We start from the raw sequence: 20,034 nt of genomic DNA on the forward strand, positions 1-20,034 counted from the left end.
GTCCCAATGGAGTACATGGTAAGGCTCTGAAAACCTGTGCCAACCAACTGGCGGGAGTATTCAAGGACATTTTCAACCTCTCATTGCCATGGGTGAAATTTCTCACTTGCTTCAAAAAGGCAACAATTATATCAGTGCCTCAGAAGAATAATGTGAGCTGCCTTAAAAGCTATCTCTGAGTAACACTCACGTTGACAGTGATGAAATGCTTTGAGAGGTTGGACATGAATAGACTGAACTCCTGCCTCAGCAAGGGCCTGGACCCACTGCAATTAGCCTATCGCCACAATAGTTCAATGGCAGATGCAATCTCAATGGCTCTTCACACGGCTTCAGACCACCTGGACAACACAAACACCTATGTCATTTATTTTATTTTTTTCTTCTTCTGTATTATGTATTGCATTGAACTGCTGCTGCTAAGTTAAAAAATTTCACGTCTCATGCCGGTGTTAATAAACCTGATCCTGAATCGCTTTGATGTCAGCCAGACAGCTTTTGTCACTGTATTCAGGTAAATTGTAAAGCTAACGTGGGACATTTTCAGCAATACCCAGGAACTGACCCAAGTCAGCAGGTGAGATGGTGAGGAGTATCACGTGGACACAGAAGAGATTCACTGATGGTGTGTGTTAGTAAAGGAAAATTCATCTTGATATATGCCAGCAGTTCGGAATGTAAGAGTGAAATACACAATGGGAGTGCTGTATTAAGTTTTCAGTGAATCAGGTGAGATAAAAGTAGCTTTGATAATCTTAAAGGAATGTACGTATGTGGGATATAAAGCTCAAAGTGAATAGAAAAAGTGGTTGCTAAGGAGAGACAGTGGTTTAGGAAGGTGCATTATTCCCATGTTAAATACCATGGAGAATTTGAAGAAAGACCATCTATGATTTATTGCTTGTCACAGTTGTAGAGAATGTCATGTATGATTTTACTCAGGAGATTTTAACTCTTGAGTGGATGATTCATGGACTCATGGCTATCATTTGCCCAAGTATTTTAAAGTTCCTATATGTCGCTTAAATAAAAATACCCTTTAGGTGCCTGTGTATTCCATTTACTTGCCCTTCTGTGTAAAATACATTTACTGCTTTTAACTATTGATGATTATTAGCTTAGTAGATATGAAACGAAGTTTTAAATATAGCATTCAGCATTGGATTTCTCCATTTAGTTACCCGTACGTAACTTCTTGTCAGTTATTTCCTGTTGGTTTACAGAGTATATCCACAAGATTACATTTTTAAAGTTGGGTTACTTACCTTAGTTTTTTCTTCCACTACCTTCCTAGCACAGACATACTGAGGTCATTGGAACTTCCTAGGAATTGACCGTGGGACCTTCTGTTTTGTCTGTCTTTAGGGACCACCTTTACCATCGAAAAGAATCACTTGCACAGTTGAATGAGTTGAGTAGCACTACAAGAGCATTAGGTAGTTTATGCAATTATAATACAAGAATAATGCTTTGGCTAAATGAATTTAGTGGTTAGCATGCGGCAGATTCTTGACTGTGTAACAAAAGCTTTCAAGATACAGGAACAAAAGGTATTCATTCTGGCGTGTAAAGGGGAAAACAAATTTATTTTTACAGGTTTTTCTTCTGAACACATTTCCTTATGGAATTGAGTTGGCATTGATATCTCTCACTAACTGAACATCACTGCATTCAGTCCATGGAAAATTATCTGGGAATTAATCCACCTAAAGCACTGACTCCAAATACTACAGGTGGATTCTTCCACCTATAATTTGCCAATTGCCATCACCTGCTGGAAATTTACACAGGTTGTCAAAATTGGTGGTTCTACCAATGAAACTGGCTTGGCAACGTCCCACGTAGGAGATTCAGTCACTCGACATTCAGGATGAGCTAATAAATTGGATTAGACATTGGCTTGTGAGAAAACCAGAGAGTGGTGGTTGAGGGCTACCTACCTGACTGGAGGCCTGTGACTAGTGGTGTGCTACAGGGATTAGTGCTGGACCCATTGTTGTTTGATTTCTGTATCAATGATCTGAATGATAATGTGGTTAAATTGATCAGCAAATTTGTAGATGATGCCAGGTTTGAGGGGTGTAGTGGACAGTGAAGGAAGGCTATCATGTCTTGCAGAGGGATCTGCATCAGCTGGAAAAATGGGCTGAAAAATAGCAGATGGAATTTAATGCAGACAAGTGCGAGGTTTTGCACTGTGGTTGAACGGTAGGGCACTGAGAAGTGTTGTAGAACAAAGAGATCTGGGAATACAGACACATAATTCATTGAAAGTGGCATCGCAGGTAGATAGGGTCAGAAAGCTTTTGGCACATTGGCCTTCATAAATCAATGTATTGGGTATAGTAGATGGGATGTTATGTTGAATTTTTTTAAAGACGTTGATGGGGCCTTATTTGGAGTATTGTGTGCAGTTTCGGTCATCTACTTAGAGGAAAGTTGTAAACAAGATTGAAAGATTGCAGAGAAAATGTACAAAGATGTTGTGTGGTCTGGAGGACATGAATTATAAGGAAAGATTGAATAGTTTGGGACTGTATTTATAATGTAGAAGACTGAGAGGGGAATTAATAGAGGTATACAAAATTTTAAGGGGTATTGGTAGTGTAAATGCAAGCAGGCTTTTTCCACTGAGGTTGGGTGGGACTAAAACAAAAGGTCATGGGTTTAGGGTGAAAGGTGAGAAATTTAAGGAGAACATGAGGGGAAACTTGTTCACTCAGAGGGTCATGAGAGTGTGGAATGAGCTACCAGCACACGTGGTGCATGCAAACTCGATTTCAACATTTAAGAGAAGTTTGGATAGGTACTTGGATGATAAGGATATGGAAGGCTATGGTCTCAGTGTAGGTCGACAGGATTAGGCAGCTTAAATGGTTTCAGCATGGACTAGATGGGCCGAAGGACCTGTCTCTGTGCTGTACTTCCCTATGAATCAAATCTAAAGAACTTAAAAAGAATATTGTGTCATAATCAGTAGACAAATACTTCACATATTTGTATACTTTGTCAGCAAGTACCAGGAACCAACACAATTAAAATAACTTTTAACTTCCATATCAAAAATAAGGAGCATCATACATAAAGATACAATTAATTGCATGTATGTCGACTGAGTTCAGCAACAATAATTTCTCTGCCCTAGGTTGTTAAATATTACAGGAGAAACTCCAATAACCCAGCACCCTTAGAATTTCAGTGGCACTGTACAAAGAGGTTTTCTGAACTGTTGGATATTTTACACTAGAACATTATTTTTTAATGTTTTATTTAATGTTTTTTACATATTACATGGCAGTATACTAAAAATTTTCCAGTGAACCGGTTGAGTAGGAAACAGAACCACTTGAGTTTAAAGGGAGCAGGAAGCAGAATTGGGTGAGTTGCAATTTCTTAGTTTCAGTTTGTGTGTGTAAGCCATACACCAACTCAGTCATGAAAAGTGAGTGGCTGGCTGCTGAACCTTTGGAATTTCTGAACTAATGGACACCATGTTATAGGAGTTTTACTAATAATATGTTTCTGTGATAGTTAAGTACTCCATTGCATTGTAAAGTTAAAGGAACAGAGCCTCTGTATGTAATTGTTGTGAATAGGCATTGAGTGGAAGGAACAATCAGTGCACACTTACCTCTGGTGCCATCTTGATACGTTTTCTTTCACAGACAAGGAAGCACCATGCAAAGAGAGAATTTTTATTTTTGAATCTTGCAAGAGCCTGATGCAGGTTTCCCTTTCCAGCCGTGTACGTATTACTGATGGACTGGTGGCCTCTGAAAGGTTCAGAGGTACGACCTTGAGTCCTCTGATGGATTGGCATCTAACGTAATCTTCATCACATGGGGACTGACACATCCATTGAAAACTGTAAGACTGATTTCTGCAAATGTTTTTTCTCCCATGATAATCCATTCATCAAAGCTAATCAGTCCACCCATACAAAATACATCCTCGATTGAATTCATTACACCTTAAGAATGCAATCTATAGCTGATTTCTGCAAAAGCTATAAGTTCACTGTATTCTGCACCTATGCTTTTTATTTGGATACAAAAGTAAAAATGTTCTCTGTCCTTTTCATTTTATAAAGTATGAAATCCACTTACCTTGCCTAGGTAATGCTTATTTTCTGTGCCTCGGCATATCACTTAATATTCTTAACAAATTTAAATTGAAATATGTTGATTTATCGTGAAGTATTTAGACACCAATCAAATTGCAGTCCTTGAGATGGTTATTTTGTCATTTTTTGATTTCTGTTACTCACCCATTTAGTGCCTTGGCTTTGCACAGGTTTTAAGTGATAGAGCATCTCGCATCATGGAACTGAGAATGGCAGAAACAGTCTGCAGTTTTGAACAAATGGATGAACTGCCCTTGGCTGATACGGCAGCTCTTACAAAAAAAAGGAGCTGGCTGCCACTTACTGGAATGGCTGCTAATATTATAATGGCTTTTCTTCCCTGCAGTGAGTTTGTGTCTGTTATGTAGACTCCAAGGATTTATATCTTCTGTGCTAACCTCTGCTCGATTCTAACATAATTATATCTTTTTTAAAGAATTAGTTCACATGAGTGAAATTTTTACTAATATAATTCCTTGAGTTCCTCTGTTTGCAGAAAACAGGTTAATTTCTTAACTGCTGGCTTAACCTGTGTGTTTCCGAAATCTCCAGATTCATTCAAGCATAATGCACTGCCGCGCACTTTAAAATTGTGGATGGTTTACAGTGCAGGGCTAAGCCTTGCCGAGGTGACTATCACCAGCTTGGAGCCATTGCCGAATCCAAAGTATCTTTCTCTGCCTGCTTGATGGATTGGCAATTGTAGGGGAACGTGCAAGCTTAATAATGAATGGGTACAGCTAAAGTAGAAGGTATCATGGATACTCAGGCCTATACTTTAGTTTACCTTGGTCTGGATGAACACACATTGACATATCTAATTCTTGCTCTGTGTTTGGGGCTAAGGATTTATAAATGTACTGTAAGTTGCATGATCCGCTTTTGATCTCTTCACAGATAAAGATGAATGTTCCAAAGACAACGGAGGCTGTCAACACGAATGTGTCAATACAATAGGCAGTTATGTTTGCCAGTGTCGAAATGGATTTGTACTACATGAAAACAAACATGATTGCAAAGAAGGTATGTGTGGGTTTTGACTGTTTGGATAAACAAGTTTATTTATTTGACATTTAAACCAAAAATGAACTGCAAGAATATCAGGGCCCTACTCCCAGCTGCTTAAAAGCTAAATAGTGCAGATGCTGGAAATCTGAAATAAAGTAGAAATTCTGGGAACAACTTGTCGAGAAGGAAGCAAAGTTAAATTCAGGTCTGTGATCTTTTATCAGTTTTGCTGAAAGGTCATTCTCCTGTAATGCTAATTTTATTTCTTTTCACATAGATATCTCTCATGTTCCAAGTATTTCTAGAATTTTCTATTTTTATTTCAGATTTCTAACATCTGCAAATACAGTAAATTCTGGTTAATTTGTCCAACAGTTTATTGGGTCACACTTAATCAGAACAACTCTTAAATAACAAAAACTAATAAAAAAAATAACTAGGATTCCCTGCATTATTTGGGACACTATGCCAGTTACTAGGGCAGGAGACTGTTTCCAAAAAGTATCAATCTCATGCTGTTAGACACTACACCCTGCTTAGAGCAAACAGTTTTTAAATATTACCAGTTGTGTGGTTTGTGTTCAAGAAGCAGTGATTTTTGTCACTGATGGTTGGAGAGAAATAAGCAGATGGACAATTTGGAACTGTTTTGCTCAACATAGTTCCAAGCATTCAGGCTTGGAGACACCAGAAACGGCTGGGAGTGAAAATTAAAAAAATAATCATTTCAAGTTAGGAACTCCAAAGAGTTCTACGATACAACAGTCATCTTGAATGTTACAATGAAAATGAAGATTTGGAGGATACAGTCACTGGAAAGCATTGTATAAAGAGAGTCCATCATCTGTACTAGGAGTCTGCGATAATTTTGTTCATTTACAGTCAATCCAAAGGACACTGCAGTGTGATGGTTTTCAATCATATCTGATAATGTGTAAAACCTATAGAGGAGTGTTTTTAAAGTGGAAAAACACTTTGCTCTCTATGAGGCATTGCAGAAACTCCTTCCTGGCTGATGGATTTCACTGTTGATCTCATCTACCCATTCCTCTGGAGTTGACATCACGTGCCAGGACAAGCATATCCCTGTCTCACCAGGGTATGAGGTACACCAACTACCATCCCTTGGATTAGCCCACCTGTTGAAGTGGCTGCAGTCACATGCAAACAGCTACTTGTGAGGGCTGAGTGTCCTGTGGGGTGAGTGAGTTGTGCCAGAATGGACATAACAAGCCCCATCACCAGAGATGCTACCCCTCCTTAGGCACTCTGTACATGGCAGCATACACTGAATGAATTGCTGTGATAACTATTAGGAACTATACACAGTTTTATAGTACATATGTAGTGTGCTAGTTTGTTTGGTATTTCATCTAAATTCATAATTTATTGCTCAGTTAAATGGCATTTTATCTTTGTTATATATTTTTAACTATTTCTGTGAAGCTGGCTATTTGGGTCAGCTGCTAAATTGGGCCAAAATGTATTGGTCCTAATGAATCCACTGTATTTGATTATTATTTTCAAAATGGAACTTTGGGAAGTAGCTATGAATTGCTCGCATTCTGAACTGACTGATATATTTTTCCATTGATGTGAATTGGAAGGAGCCCCGTTTCCCTTGATGCAAATTGGAAGGATCCTGTAACACCTATTGTGTACTGATGGGTTTCAGGAGATAACACCACTTGTTCAGTGAAATTTCATTCACTTAACTGCCCTTGTGAAATGTGTGAATGGCTAGTGGTGAACATTGCATTATCAATTAAACAGGGGTTCCATTACTATCCATTAATATGAATTATTGAAAACTATGTTAGAAACAGGTCACTTTTTACACCTTAGAGAGTTATTGAACAACAAGAATATGTTTGAAATATCCTGGTTTAATTTTTCTCTCATTCCCTTGTAAAAACACAAAATATTTAATCGTGTGAATTTGAAGTGAGCTCTCTTAAAATTCATTTGGACAATACTGGGTGGCTACTTGTGTGGCCTTTGATTTAACATTTAATAAAAAAGGAATTCAGACAGTTAGATTGAGGCTGAAATTCCACCATTGAGTTCCCAACATTTATTCATAATATTTGAAAAAAATTGCAATAAATTGAAAGCTAACTTGGGAAGCTTCTTGCAAAGTCTTCTAATATGTAATGGGTAATTGTTTTGCTCAAAGTTTAATGACATCTGCACCAGTAACTACAACAGCTGTTAAATTGCGTGCAGCTGAATTCCCACTGTAAGTTTCCTGTCAGACAGAATCCCCACTGGGGTGCAACATAGGAAACAAGTCCTCATCACAGGAGCAATACAATATTCCTTCCAATCTTGTAATGGATCTTTTCTCCATAAAATAGATGGCTGAGCTGTCACCTGCAAAGAAACCTCAGAATTTGGTGAACTGGTGACGATTTCAGGGGCAGGGCGGTGAGGTGATGAGAAAGCTGAGTTTGGCTTGGGACCTTCTATGGTTCAGACCAACTGAATGTCCTGTGGATGGTGGCCTCCCATGTGACCTGTGTCACTGCCTTCACCCTGCAGCTCTCCTGTTCTGTCCTTGTCACCTCCTCCACTACCAGGCTTTCATCTCTTTCTTCAAGGCCTTGGATATGAAACATGCTGCCTTCTCCAGCCAACTCCTGCGTTTCCAGCCTGGACTCTGCCGAGAACCTCGTGGTGCTGCAGCCTGCTGATGGCCTGCTCTACCTCGGCTTGAGCTCTCGATTTACAGCCGGTATGGACTGGGGCGTTGGCACCTGTCGCCAGCAGGTCGATGGACTTCCTCAGTTCAATGACCAGTCAGGTTTTCTCCTGCTTGTACCCAGGCTGATGGATCTCCATGGCAGATGGAGATGTTTCTCCCAAAGAGGCAAGTGTCCGAGAAGTACTGACACTCCCCAGCCATCCCATCCATTCCACTGGCTGTTGAGGGAATTCTACACATTTTCAGGGGCCACATCACACTTTGGTACAGAGTGAACTGGTAGCACCACACTTTATAATTTCTGGGTAGTTGGCTCTGGTCAGTTCTGGCCAGGCCCTATGTGAGCTGTTTCTGTGCTACTTCTCCCATATGCCTGTCAGAGAGCACATGGTGTACTGCCTCCCAAGGCGTTGGATGAGCAGCTTGGCCAACAATGGGATTTCCTTACCCACTGTAACAAAGGTGGTGGTGTTGCTTCTGACCCCTTTTGCAGAGGGGACAGCTTCGTGGCTTGGAGGGCTTGGCCTCCATCCTTGCCCATGTCACTAGCTCGTCCAGCCTCTCCAGCAGCCTTCCTGTGCATGCGGCCGTCCGACGAATGTTCGTGACATCATCCACATATCTTCTCTGTGATTGTAGATTTATCCCTCCAACCACCTGCCTCGCTCCAATAAGGATGGTCTCAGAGGCTGCCACAAACAGGGTGGAACACCTCATTCTGATACCTTCTTTGAGATGCTGCCACCCCTTGTAAAGTCTCAAAGATGAGCCCATCTGCAGTAATCAAAGTTCCAGCCTCTCATGCAGTCAGGAATGTGAAAGAACTCAAATGCAAAGCTGATGATCTGTTGAGGGACAGATCAATAGGCATTTGCAAGATCCAGGAGGTGGGGGTTAACCCTCCATTGTAGGGCCTTCTGCCCCTACCAACAAATCACCTCCAGCAATGTTAGGTCCTTCAGCTCTGATTTTCTACCTGGCCTTGGGTCCCTATTGTCTGGTCTGCTCCAGCAGTGCAAGGTTACTGTTGGTCTTACTCCCAGATGGATTCATAGCCCCCTATATGTTGTCACATTCTCCTGTCCACGCCTGCACTTCCTAAGGATCTTGATCTCACTGTCTACATTCATTCTGGTCACTGCCATGTATTCCATCCTTTTGGGCCCAACTTTCATTCAGTCTCTTAAAGGGCCTTCAGGTTGTCTTCCCTTATTCATCTTCATAGTCATGATGGGTCTCTCCGCTATAAGAGACTAGTGGGTTGGGTCACTAACCGTCCACTTCTAATGGAGACTTTACTGCAGTCATCCAGTCTTTCCTGGGCATTCTCCAACTACCCTTTCATAGTAGCCATTAGATACCCAGAAGTTTCAGTGAGATTTACAGGAAGATGTTTCCAGCTTAGCAGGCCAGGAAGCTGCCTGCTACACTTCCAACAGTGCCCTTGGGTCAGTGTTGAGATTCTTGTGGATGGAAACATTGTCAACATTGAGGAAGTATTGTGGATGGAATGGAAAACTATGACTTTACCAAACAACCTTTTATATGTGGAACTGAGGCACAACAGCTTTGACAAACCTGAAAAACAGCCTCCAGCAGATTGGCAGCAATCCCAAGAATCTCACGCAAATGTGCCAGGACAGATTTCACTGGCAATCAGGGTCAATGTGCAACATAGGGCAATAAAATAGCTCAAGGCTGTATATGAAATATTACGCAGAATTTCATTTCAAACGATAATGGATAAAAATGGTCCATACCTGAAGGTAACTGATTTTATCCATTAGGCTACAAACTTTGGTAATCCTGTGGGTGGTGAGAAATCTATGACAATAGAACTATCTCAATTATAATCAGAATCCTCAGCAGCAGTAACAAACTATCCAGGAGAAGATCAGCATAGTGTATATACCCCTTGCTGAACATCCTGACGTTTGTAAGGTAAAATCAGGCTCTGTCACAGTCAGTCAATCAAAAGAGGAGGAGCGCAAGCATGAAGAGGAAGAAAAGAGGGAGGTAGAAGAAGTGGAGGTGCAGTGGAAAGTAGTGGACCAGAGAAAGGACAGGAGGCTGCAATGTAATCTTTTCTGTTCATCTTTGCAAGATAAACTAATTCCTAAGTGACATTATTGTCTTTCCTCTTGGCACAGTTTTGTACTCATTACCATTCCTCTGTTACAGATAATCATGGCATCCTCTTTCAAACAATAATAAAACCATCAGCAGAAGCATAAACCAGAGGTTCCCAACCATTTTTATGCTATGGGCCCGTGCCATTTACCAAGGGGTCTGTGGATCCCAGGTTGGGAACCCCTGGCATAAACCAACAGATTGGTATGCTGGGTGAGAAGCTGACAGTGATGCAGGCGGATGCTTCCCTGGTGTCATGGATTATTGATTACCTGACTGGCAGATCACAGTATGTGCGCTTGCAACACTGTGTGTCAGCAGTGCTGGGGCTCCACAGGAGACTATCCTGTCTCCCTTTCTCTTCACCATCCACACCTCGGACTTCAACTACTGCACAGAGTCTTGTCATCTTTAGAAGTTTTCTGATGACTCTGCCATAGTTGGATGCATCAGCAAGGGAGATGAGGCTGAGTACAGGGCTACGGTGGGAAACTTTGTCACATGGTGTGAGCAGAATCATCTGCAGCTTAATGTGAAAGAGACTAAGGAGCTGGTGGTGGACCTGAAGAGGGCTAACGCACCGCTGATCCCTGTTTCCAAAGGGGTCAGTGTGGACATGGTGGAGGATTACAAATACCTGGGGATACGAATTAACAATAAACTGGACTGGTCAAAGAACACTGAGGCTGTCTACAAGAAAAGTCAGAGCCGTCTCTATTTCCTGAGGAAACTGAGGTCCTTTAACATCTGCCGGATGATGCTGAGGATGTTCTACGAGGCTGTAGTGGCCAATGCTATCATGTTTGCTGTTGTGTGCTGGGGCAGCGGGCTGAGGGTAGCAGACACCAACAGAATCAACAAATTCATTTGTAAGGCCAGTGATGTTGTGGGGGTGGAACTGGACTCTCTGATGGTTGTGTCTGAAAAGAGGATACTGTCCAAGTTGCATGCCATCTTGGACAATGACTCCCATCCACTCCATAACATACTGGTTAAGCACAGGAATACATAGTCAGAGACTCATTCCACCGAGATGCAACACTGAGTGTCATAGGAAGTCATTCCTGCATGTAGCCATCAAACTTTACAACTCCTCCCTCGGAGTGTCAGACACACTGAGCCAATAGGCTGGTCCTGGACTTATTTCCACTTGGCATGATTAACTTATTATTATTTAATTATTTATGGTTTTATATTGCTATATTTCTTCACTATTCTTGGTTGGTGAGGCTGTAACGAAACCCAATTTCCCTCAGGATCAATAAAGTCTGTCTGTTACCAAATGTAGCCCTTGCATAATGAATATAGAATTAAACTAGTCACTCCATTCCATTTTTAGTTTACCCTGTGAATCTGTCTTTCTCCAGTGCGTCATGTGAGATGTTTCCCTAGAGTGTAACAGTTCAGATTCTCGATTCTCCTGGATAAATACATTAAGCTGCACTCAGCTCTTTAACTACACTTCAAGTTGTGACATTATCTTGTCATCTGCTGTAGTTTCCCAGCAATGTTGATAACTGGTCCATATTGCAAAGACCTGATGCAAGTTCTTTGCAAATTATGATTGAATTTCTTATTACCTTTCAGACTGTGCGTAATTTTTACTGGCGTAGTGAACATTTGAATATTACAGCCATTAAGCAACACAGAGAATTTTGAAGGAAATGAAGTCACTCAGCATGGAGATATCACAGAGGCTGCCTGATGGCAGATTGAATTACCGTTTCCTTCCTTTTTCTTCAGTGTTTCCATTGTTAAGACATCTAAAATGGAGAAAGTGATATAAACACGGAAAAATGTTGAGGAAAGGGGAGAATACAAGTTCATGCATAAGCCATCTGAAGCTTAGGAGAGGTAGAAGATGTGGAATAAGTGAAGGAGGACTAGGCATGCAAATGGCTTCATTTTCATGGTTTCTGGACCTGACAATGGTTATTCTCCAAAATCGCTTGTTCCATGGTAGAAATGCACAAAATGCTGGAAATATGCAAGAGGCCAGGGAGCATTCTCCTCCAGGTTGCCTGCTCTTATCTCCTCCATAAACAATAAAAGACGCTAATGGACTGGTCCTCCTGCTGCTTGCAGCTAGGTGCCACCCTGTCCATCAGGAGCAGATGGCAATGGGTCCTGATTAAGGAGAGCCATAAGTTATAGTTAAGAGGCCTGATGTACTGTAGTCCATTTATAAGAGGAAGAGGTGAAGCAAGAGTAAATAAGTTGAAGTGTTGAGGCCTGGCAATGGAGAAAGTCAGTCAGTGAATGAAGGAGTATGGTATTTCTTAGTTGTTCGTCATATCAAGACCTGTGCTGGAGAAGCTGTTGCACTCTCTCAGCATCGGAGTCTGGGACAAGTGGTACGAGTAGTCATCACAGACTGCGGTTTTCCTTGGTTGAAGTAGATGACCGTGACATTTTCTGTGCTCTGGTATGCCTTCACTCTCCACGAAACATTGTAGAATTGCCTTCCTTGGCCATTGAATCTCATTGTCAATTTCATCCACCCAGTCTATTGGAGCTGACTTCACATGCTCGGACAGGGATATCCCTATATCACCAGGATACGAATCCCGCTGGCTGTTCACCTGTCGAAGTGGTGTGCTGGGGTATGGCTGCTGTTGCGTGCAAACAGTTATTTGGAGTCACGGGTGAGAATTCAGTGTTCGGTGGGGAATTGAGTTTTCGGTATGGTGCATAGAGCAATGGATAAAGCCTATAGCGATCCCCTGCGTAGTTTCACCCAAAGTACCACAAGGAGCAATGACGGCAAAATCCGATAGAAAGAATCGGCCTGCCTTTTCTTATTTTAAATCTGAGAATTGCAAGTATCTGCATAAGAAAAGCTTTGTTCATATCGCAATGCAGTGGGGAACAGTGCTGACAGCTTCCCACGCACTCAGCAATTATAATCACTGGGAAACATAACCTGGAGCAACCAATCAGTATGGCCTCGTAATCTGCTTCTGGCCAAAGGTTCAGCTGGGAAGAAGCAATCTATTTGTTTGTGTTAATGCAGACAGGGAATTTTGTTAACTCAACTGGCAAATGACCTGTTCTGAAGATGCACAATTCAGATAATGACCAAGGTGGGGGGGGGGGGGGGTGGTTTAGCTACATGTAATCCACAGTCGGAGTATTGTACCCAGTCTGCAAGTGACCTGGGGGACTAAAATGTGTGTACAACTGCTTCAATTCAGATGTAATGCTCTTGAAGTTGACCATATCTATTTAGAGTCTGTTGGGATCAATGCATTCCAATCAGTGGAATAAAATCTGCAGGTAATGGTAAATAGTGGAAGATCACAAGTGTTTTTTTCATGTAATCTTATTAACAATATAGTATTCCTAATATATCCAATGAAAGAGCAAAAGGAATAAACCAAGATACTGAAATTGTGTTTTTTGATTATGTTCTGGCAAATTATTCTTTCCAGTTATTTTTAAAAAGACATCTGAGTTTCTACTGAGATACAAGAAAGTAAATATAAGAAGTATTTATTCACTAATATTCAAGGAACATCTCACACTAGCCATCTGCTACTCATTGAATCTTTTCTCCTGTTAATATGCTGCGTATTGATAACTCATTTCAGCATTTCGTGGAACTGTTGATGTACAAATATATTTTGTGTATATATTGTGATTTCAGCTATAATTTCATTCTGCTAATGAACTAACTGATGGTATTACTTTCTGTCTCAGCTGAATGTGAACACCGGATTTACAGTGCCACTGGCACCATCACTAGTCCCAATTGGCCAGATAAATATCCTAGTCGCAAAGAATGTACGTGGGAAATCTCCGCAACTCCAGGCCACAGAGTGAAGATAGTAAGTTTTTGAATGGAAATGATAACACTTGGGCTGAATATCATATCATACTTCTTGACTGGACTAAAATCTTAAATACATCGTCATACTAAAAACTTACATACTGTGTCACAATTCTCTTTTTGCCCCTTCTCTCTCTAACTTACTCACTCACACACATATTCTCACACATACTGTACACATGCAAACCTTCCTATTATTTTATGATAACCAATTGAGAGGATCACCATAAAAACAATTGCCTATTTAATAGTCAAAAGTTTCAGCACAATTACTTCATTGCCACTGCAACACATTAGTTTGAAAGCACTATCTGTAGTCCAGTAATTCAACCATAACAAATGACACCATTTGGCCAGTAGAAGCCAAGTCGAATTTTCAGAATTACTTCTGTTTGAATTCCCACTTGATTCATAAGGAGCCCATAGGGCTCTTCAAATCACAGTTTGACTGTGGATCGCTGATTGCTGAAGAAGCCTCACCCCCCCCCCCCACCCCACCCACACATCTCTTGGGTCTACAGCTGTAGTCTTCTGTCACCAAATTGAAACTTGCACATGGACCAGTCAATGAGTCTGGACAAATGTGAGATTATCATGAGTATTATTTATATAATTGCAGAATAGATCAACAGGGTCTCCTGTTGATTTCAGATATAACAGGCATTCTCCATTCTCGCCTTCTGGTTAAATTTAAAGTCCATGTTTCTGCATTTGTAGTCACAGTATAATGCTGAACTTTCTCAGCTGGTTATGCTACTGACCACAGTTGTTTTTGATGATGAAGTACAGCTGTGATATAAACAGCCAAATGGAAATATATATCTTTCCATTTCCTGTTAGTTCTGCTTCAATATCTAAAACACTTAAAAGCTTCTTCATGCTTCAAGAATGATATTTTGAACATAATGATTATAAAGAGCTGAGATTATAGCAGGAGATTTGAAAGTCATGAAAATTGAAGAGATACCCTGTGAGATTGAACATGCTTAGTGTTAAGCAGAAGCTCCCCCTTTCCAATTACATCAAGCAAGAGGAAATTCCACTTGTAATTGAAGCAGTATGAGGTCTCCCACAAGCCATACTGTACATCATCCACCAGCATTTCATGGTAATTTTTCCCAGAGAAAATGTTACACAATGGTCAAAACTTGCAGATATATAACACGCTGGCAGCATACATAGATAGATCTTTAAAAATAATAGATACTTGTCCAATGCAGTACAGTCGGCCCTCCTTATCCGGGTTCCGCGTGCGCGGATTCAACCAACGGAGGATCGGGAAAACCTGGAAGTTCCCTCTCCAGCACTTGTTGCTTGAGCATGTACAGACTATTTTTTTCTTGTCATTCTTCCCTAAACAATACAGTATAGCAACTATTTACATAGCATTTACATTGTATTAGGTATTATAAGAAATCTAGAGATGATTTTAAAGTACAGGCAGTCCCCGGGTTATGAACGAGTTCTGTCCCTGAGTCCATCTTTAAGTCGGATTTGGAGTCGGAACAGGTACATCCAGTATTATTTAGCGTCAGTCAAACGTTTATCTTAGTATATAGTATATATTTTACCTTTCTATGCATATAAAACACTTAAGAAACGTATGTATTTCAATAATTAAACCATTGCGTTGCTTGGTAATAATTGTAGCTTTCATCAGGGCAGGGCCTTTCACATGCTCCATTAAAATTGTTCCAATCGTTGACCGACTGTAGCCTAATGCTTTTCCAATGACCAATGGCGTTTCACCTCTTTCCGATCGCTTTATTACTTCCACTTTATTTTCAATCGTGATCGTGATTATTTTCGTGAACAGAAACACTGTGGATTCAGAGCTGCGCCAGGTCCTAAAGTCCACCACAATAAATCAGGTCCGGGGTTCCGCTGGGTCCTAAAGACCACTGCTTTGAGACAGGTTCAATAAGGGACTTGAGCATCCGCATTTTTTGGTATCTGCGGGGGGTCCTGGAACCAATCCCCCCCCCCCCCCCGCGGATATTAAATAACACCGCTACTTAGTTTGATAATTCGTGAAATACAATAGCAGATTCCATTCTGTTCTTTCTGCTTCCAAGCAAATTTTTGAAAAAAACTTTTACTTGCAAGTTAAATTTAGATTATTGTTGTGAATTTGCTTTTCAAGAGGCATTAATACACAGTGTACATCCAATGGTAGATCTGACTAGAGTCCAATGTAAGTTTGTGGCAAGAGATTCACCATGTGTATTAATTGTGTGTTGTCTTTTGCTGCTTTCTATTAAAATGAATGCTGCATTTCGTTCTTAATAATGTTGCTAAAATTGTACATCTACATCCTTCAATAGTGTCATTTATCCGGTATTAAACTACGTTTAGTAGTTAGTGCTGAAGAAGTTTGAGAAGTTAACTGGTTTATTATTTTTTTAGAAACTTCTTCCAAATTTCCCATCTGCCACATTTGGCCACTTGCAAAATGTGTATTAGAGGCTGTCAAACAATATAGAACTTACTGACACAAGAAGTGAAATGCGCTGGATTGAGCTGCAAAGTGTAACATATAAATCAGAGTATACAACCCCTACTGACTTTTTCTAATTAATTAAATTCAGACATAAAATAGTTTCAATTAAAAATATGAACTTAAAACTTTCATACTTCAGTGAAGAAGCACATTCAGTGGAAACAATGATGAAGATCAGTTTCCAGTTTAGTAGTTCTTAATCTCCATGACATTACACAAAAATTACAGCAGCACCCTAGGTAGTTTTAGTCAAATCACATTGAGGTTTTGTGTGATCTCAACAAAAGCTATCTGGCTTTTATTATTTTTTTTCTTCAATAACCAAGTTTCATTACGATTTTCTGCTCCCGCGGTCCAGAATCATCATCATGGCACTCATTTGTAAAGTTCCACTGGTGTTTGGAATTACAGAGGATGCCACATTTTCTGATCATCTGCTTCCATACTAGGGGTCCCTGGGTTCATTCATTCAAAATGATATTTCTTAGCAAGACCTGCTGCAAGTTTATCTGATGTATCAACTCTGTTTATTGATCTACACACTACTGTTTTATTCTTTGACTGTGTATTTGATGTCAAATTCTGGTCATTTGATATGTTCCTGTAACACAAAATAGTAAAATTAAAGCATGTAAATTAAACAAATGCACATAGTAATAGTTCCATACAAACAGAAACAGAATGCAGTATGGCATTCTGAATGAGTTTAGCATGTGCAATTGCAAAACAAACTGTAGATACTTGAGATAATCAATACAGAAATAAGGTTTTAGATTAAACAATTAATCTTCAAATTACTCACTATAATCAGAAAGGAGAGTGAATTTAGGCAATTATTTTAGAGCAAATCATTTTCTTTAATTATTTGATATTTGGAAACTCTTTGATATCTCTCTTAAATTGAGAATATTTCATTTAGATAAGGCAGTTTTGTCAATTAGCTCTGATGACAAATTGCTGCTTTGAAGATAATGTATAGGGTGCATAATTATATATTGCAGGGTGTGATAGTATATGTTGTTTGGGAGAAGATTAGGAATAAACAAATATGAATAACAATGAATTTCAAATCACAAAAGTCCAGAATATACAAAATTATAAAATAATTATAGCAAGCGATCATTTGACATTTGCTGATGAATTCACATCCTCATCATTTGGTCAGTTAAGAATGGGGCGTGTTTATTACAGATGGGTCTTCTACCCAGGTGTTTAAAGTAAAGATCTATCCCACTGTGTCTGTACTGGCTTATTTCCAAAGCAATCAAAAACCAATTCTACTTCATCAATTCCATATAGCTCTGAAGTCTCAATGGATGAAGGAAATTTCAGCATTTCCTTAATCTATATTCCTGCTTCAAACATATATCATTTAGATTTACAAAATCTTTACTTGATTGGAAGCAGGAAGGTAGATGAAGGAAGTTTCAGCTGTAACTGTTGAATTTTCCTTCAACCATTGAGGTTTCAGTGCTAGAGATGATTTTTGCTCAGCTATCTGCTGAAATTTATTTGGAAGCTTTGAGAGTCAGCATGTTCCATCCTCTTAATCAACACGTACAACAAGCTGGAGGAACTCAGCAGGTCGGACAGCATCCGTTGAAACGAACAGTCAATGTTTCGGGCCGAGACCCTTCGTCAGGACTGAAGAAGTCAGGGGCAGGGGCCCTATAAAGAAGGTGGGGAGAGGGTGGAAGGTGCCAGGTGAAAAACCAATTAGAGGAAAGATCAAGGGGTGGGGGAGGGGAAACAGGGAGGGGATAGGCAGGAGAGGTGAAGAAGGAATCTAAGGGGAAAGCACTATGGATAGTAGAAGAAGGCAGAATCATGAGAGAGGTGATAGGCAGCTGGAAGAGGAGACAGAGTGAAAGTGGGATGGGGGAAGGGAGAGGGAGGGAATTACCAGAAGTTGAAGAATTCGATGTTCATACCAAGGAGCTGGAGACTACCCAGACAGTATATGAGGTGTTGCTCCTCCAGCCTGAGTTTGGCCTCATCATGGCAGTAGAGGAGGCCATGTATGGACATATCCGAATGGGAATGTGAAGCAGAGTTGAAGTGGGTGGCAACCGGGAGATCCTGTCTGTTGTGGTGGACAGAGCGAAGGTGCTCGATGAAGCGGTCCCCCAATCTGCTTCACATTCCCATTAGATATATCCATATATGGCCTCTTGTACTGCCATGATGAGGCCAAACTCAGGTTGGAGGAGCAACACCTCATATACCGTCTGGGTAGTCTCCACTCCTATCAGACTGAAGGAGGAAAAGAAGTAATTAATATTAGGAAAGAAATGGTGCTGGATAAATAAAGGAATTGATCCCATACATCTCTAGTTTTAAAAGAGGAAATTGAAGAGATGAGTTTATTTTGATCCATCAGAATCGCTGCTAAATTCCCCAAATGTAAAATTCTTTTTGGCACATCTGTTAAGAGTATTGCGAAGTTTTAATTAATGATGCACTTACGAGTAATCAGTGGATGTAATATACTTGGGTTTTTGAAGCGCGTCTGATAAGAGGTTTGCAGCAGAAGACACAGCAGCAGAATGAGGCCATTGGAAGTTTATGTAATTGGTTGCAATGCGTTTGCACGGACTGAGGTTTGATTAGTGTCTGGGAAACAGAAGGTGGAGGTCGGTCATTTTGATTAGCAAGTTTAATTGGCAGCCAACACAAGAAAGAACTGTTCATAGTTTAAATTTAGCTGGTTTAAAGAAGGCACCCAAGTAATATAATGAAATAATCAAGTGGGAAATTAGGATCTGAGGAGAGCACAAAGAAGTTGCATGTGATATAGACAGGCTAAGAGAGTCAACAAGGAGGTGACAGATGGTGTGTAATTGACCACTGTAATAGGAAACTTAAAAGAGAATATTTAGTTTGTGGTAGGCTGTTAAATATTGTAAAGAGGATACAATAAATATTCTTTGGATTGATTTTTGATAAGAGGAATTCAGAAGATTAAAGGCAATTAAAGGAAGATCTTTGAAATTAAAATACTAAAAGTTTAGAACACCACATTGGAATGTGTAAGTGTTTGTCCTGGGGTAAGAGTTCAGTGTTGATGTATATTTGTTTAGAAAAATCATCCCTTGCTGGTAGCAGCAAACCAAATCAGTGGAACTGGATTTCAGAAGCGAAGTGTGTAGCCACCACTCGATTGTGGAATTGAATTGCTCGGCAAGTGTACAAGGAGATGGGGTTATCCAGGTAATAAGGGGATGGAAAAAATTGCTTTCCACTCTGAAGATTGTGAATCTTTGGAGTTTTCTAACCTGAGGAGTGTAGATATTCAGCTGTTAATTGGTAGTTTTCTGTTCATCAAGTGGCATGGAGAATGGATAGGAAAGCGAATTTGCGATACTCAGTAATGTAAGAAATGGAAGGAGCACTGGCTAGAACACTCCTTCATACCTCAATGTGGTCATGGTGGATCCGAACTTGTTATTATATGTGGATAGCTGTTAGCTCCCCATAACCCAAAAACCAACAATATTTTTAAAAAGTGGCAGCAGAGGCCCTCTCTGTGCTTTTCACATACATCCTGTAACTGAGTCTGCAAGATTATTTGGATGTCAGGAGAATTGTGAAATATTATGGGAAATGTAGTTAAGAGAAAAGAAGAATTTATTTATTTATAAGGTGCAGGCATCACAAGTTAAGTAAATATTTTTGTTCAACCATAACCACCTTCAAGAAAATGATTGTGAGCCATTTTCCTAGGCTAAAAATGGTCCAGC

General features: G+C 40.2%; 1 protein-coding gene across 5 annotated transcripts in view; it reads left to right on the top strand.

The window, feature by feature from the left end:
• The window catches only part of tll1 (tolloid-like 1), a 393,309-nt gene that overhangs the window by 323,528 nt on the left and 49,747 nt on the right, over positions 1–20,034 (top strand). For 4 of the 5 annotated variants that reach the window (XM_059964872.1, XM_059964869.1, XM_059964870.1 and 1 more), the window contains 2 exons: positions 5,021–5,146; positions 13,665–13,792. In XM_059964872.1, the coding sequence (XP_059820855.1) occupies positions 5,021–5,146; positions 13,665–13,792 (254 nt within the window). Of the gene's footprint in view, positions 1–3,665; positions 3,789–5,020; positions 5,147–13,664; positions 13,793–20,034 lie in introns of all 5 variants that reach the window. The other variant, XM_059964873.1, reaches the window with a different exon arrangement.

Source organism: Hypanus sabinus, chromosome 3, assembly GCF_030144855.1.
Source record: "Hypanus sabinus isolate sHypSab1 chromosome 3, sHypSab1.hap1, whole genome shotgun sequence".
Classification (NCBI taxonomy): Eukaryota; Metazoa; Chordata; class Chondrichthyes; order Myliobatiformes; family Dasyatidae; genus Hypanus; species Hypanus sabinus.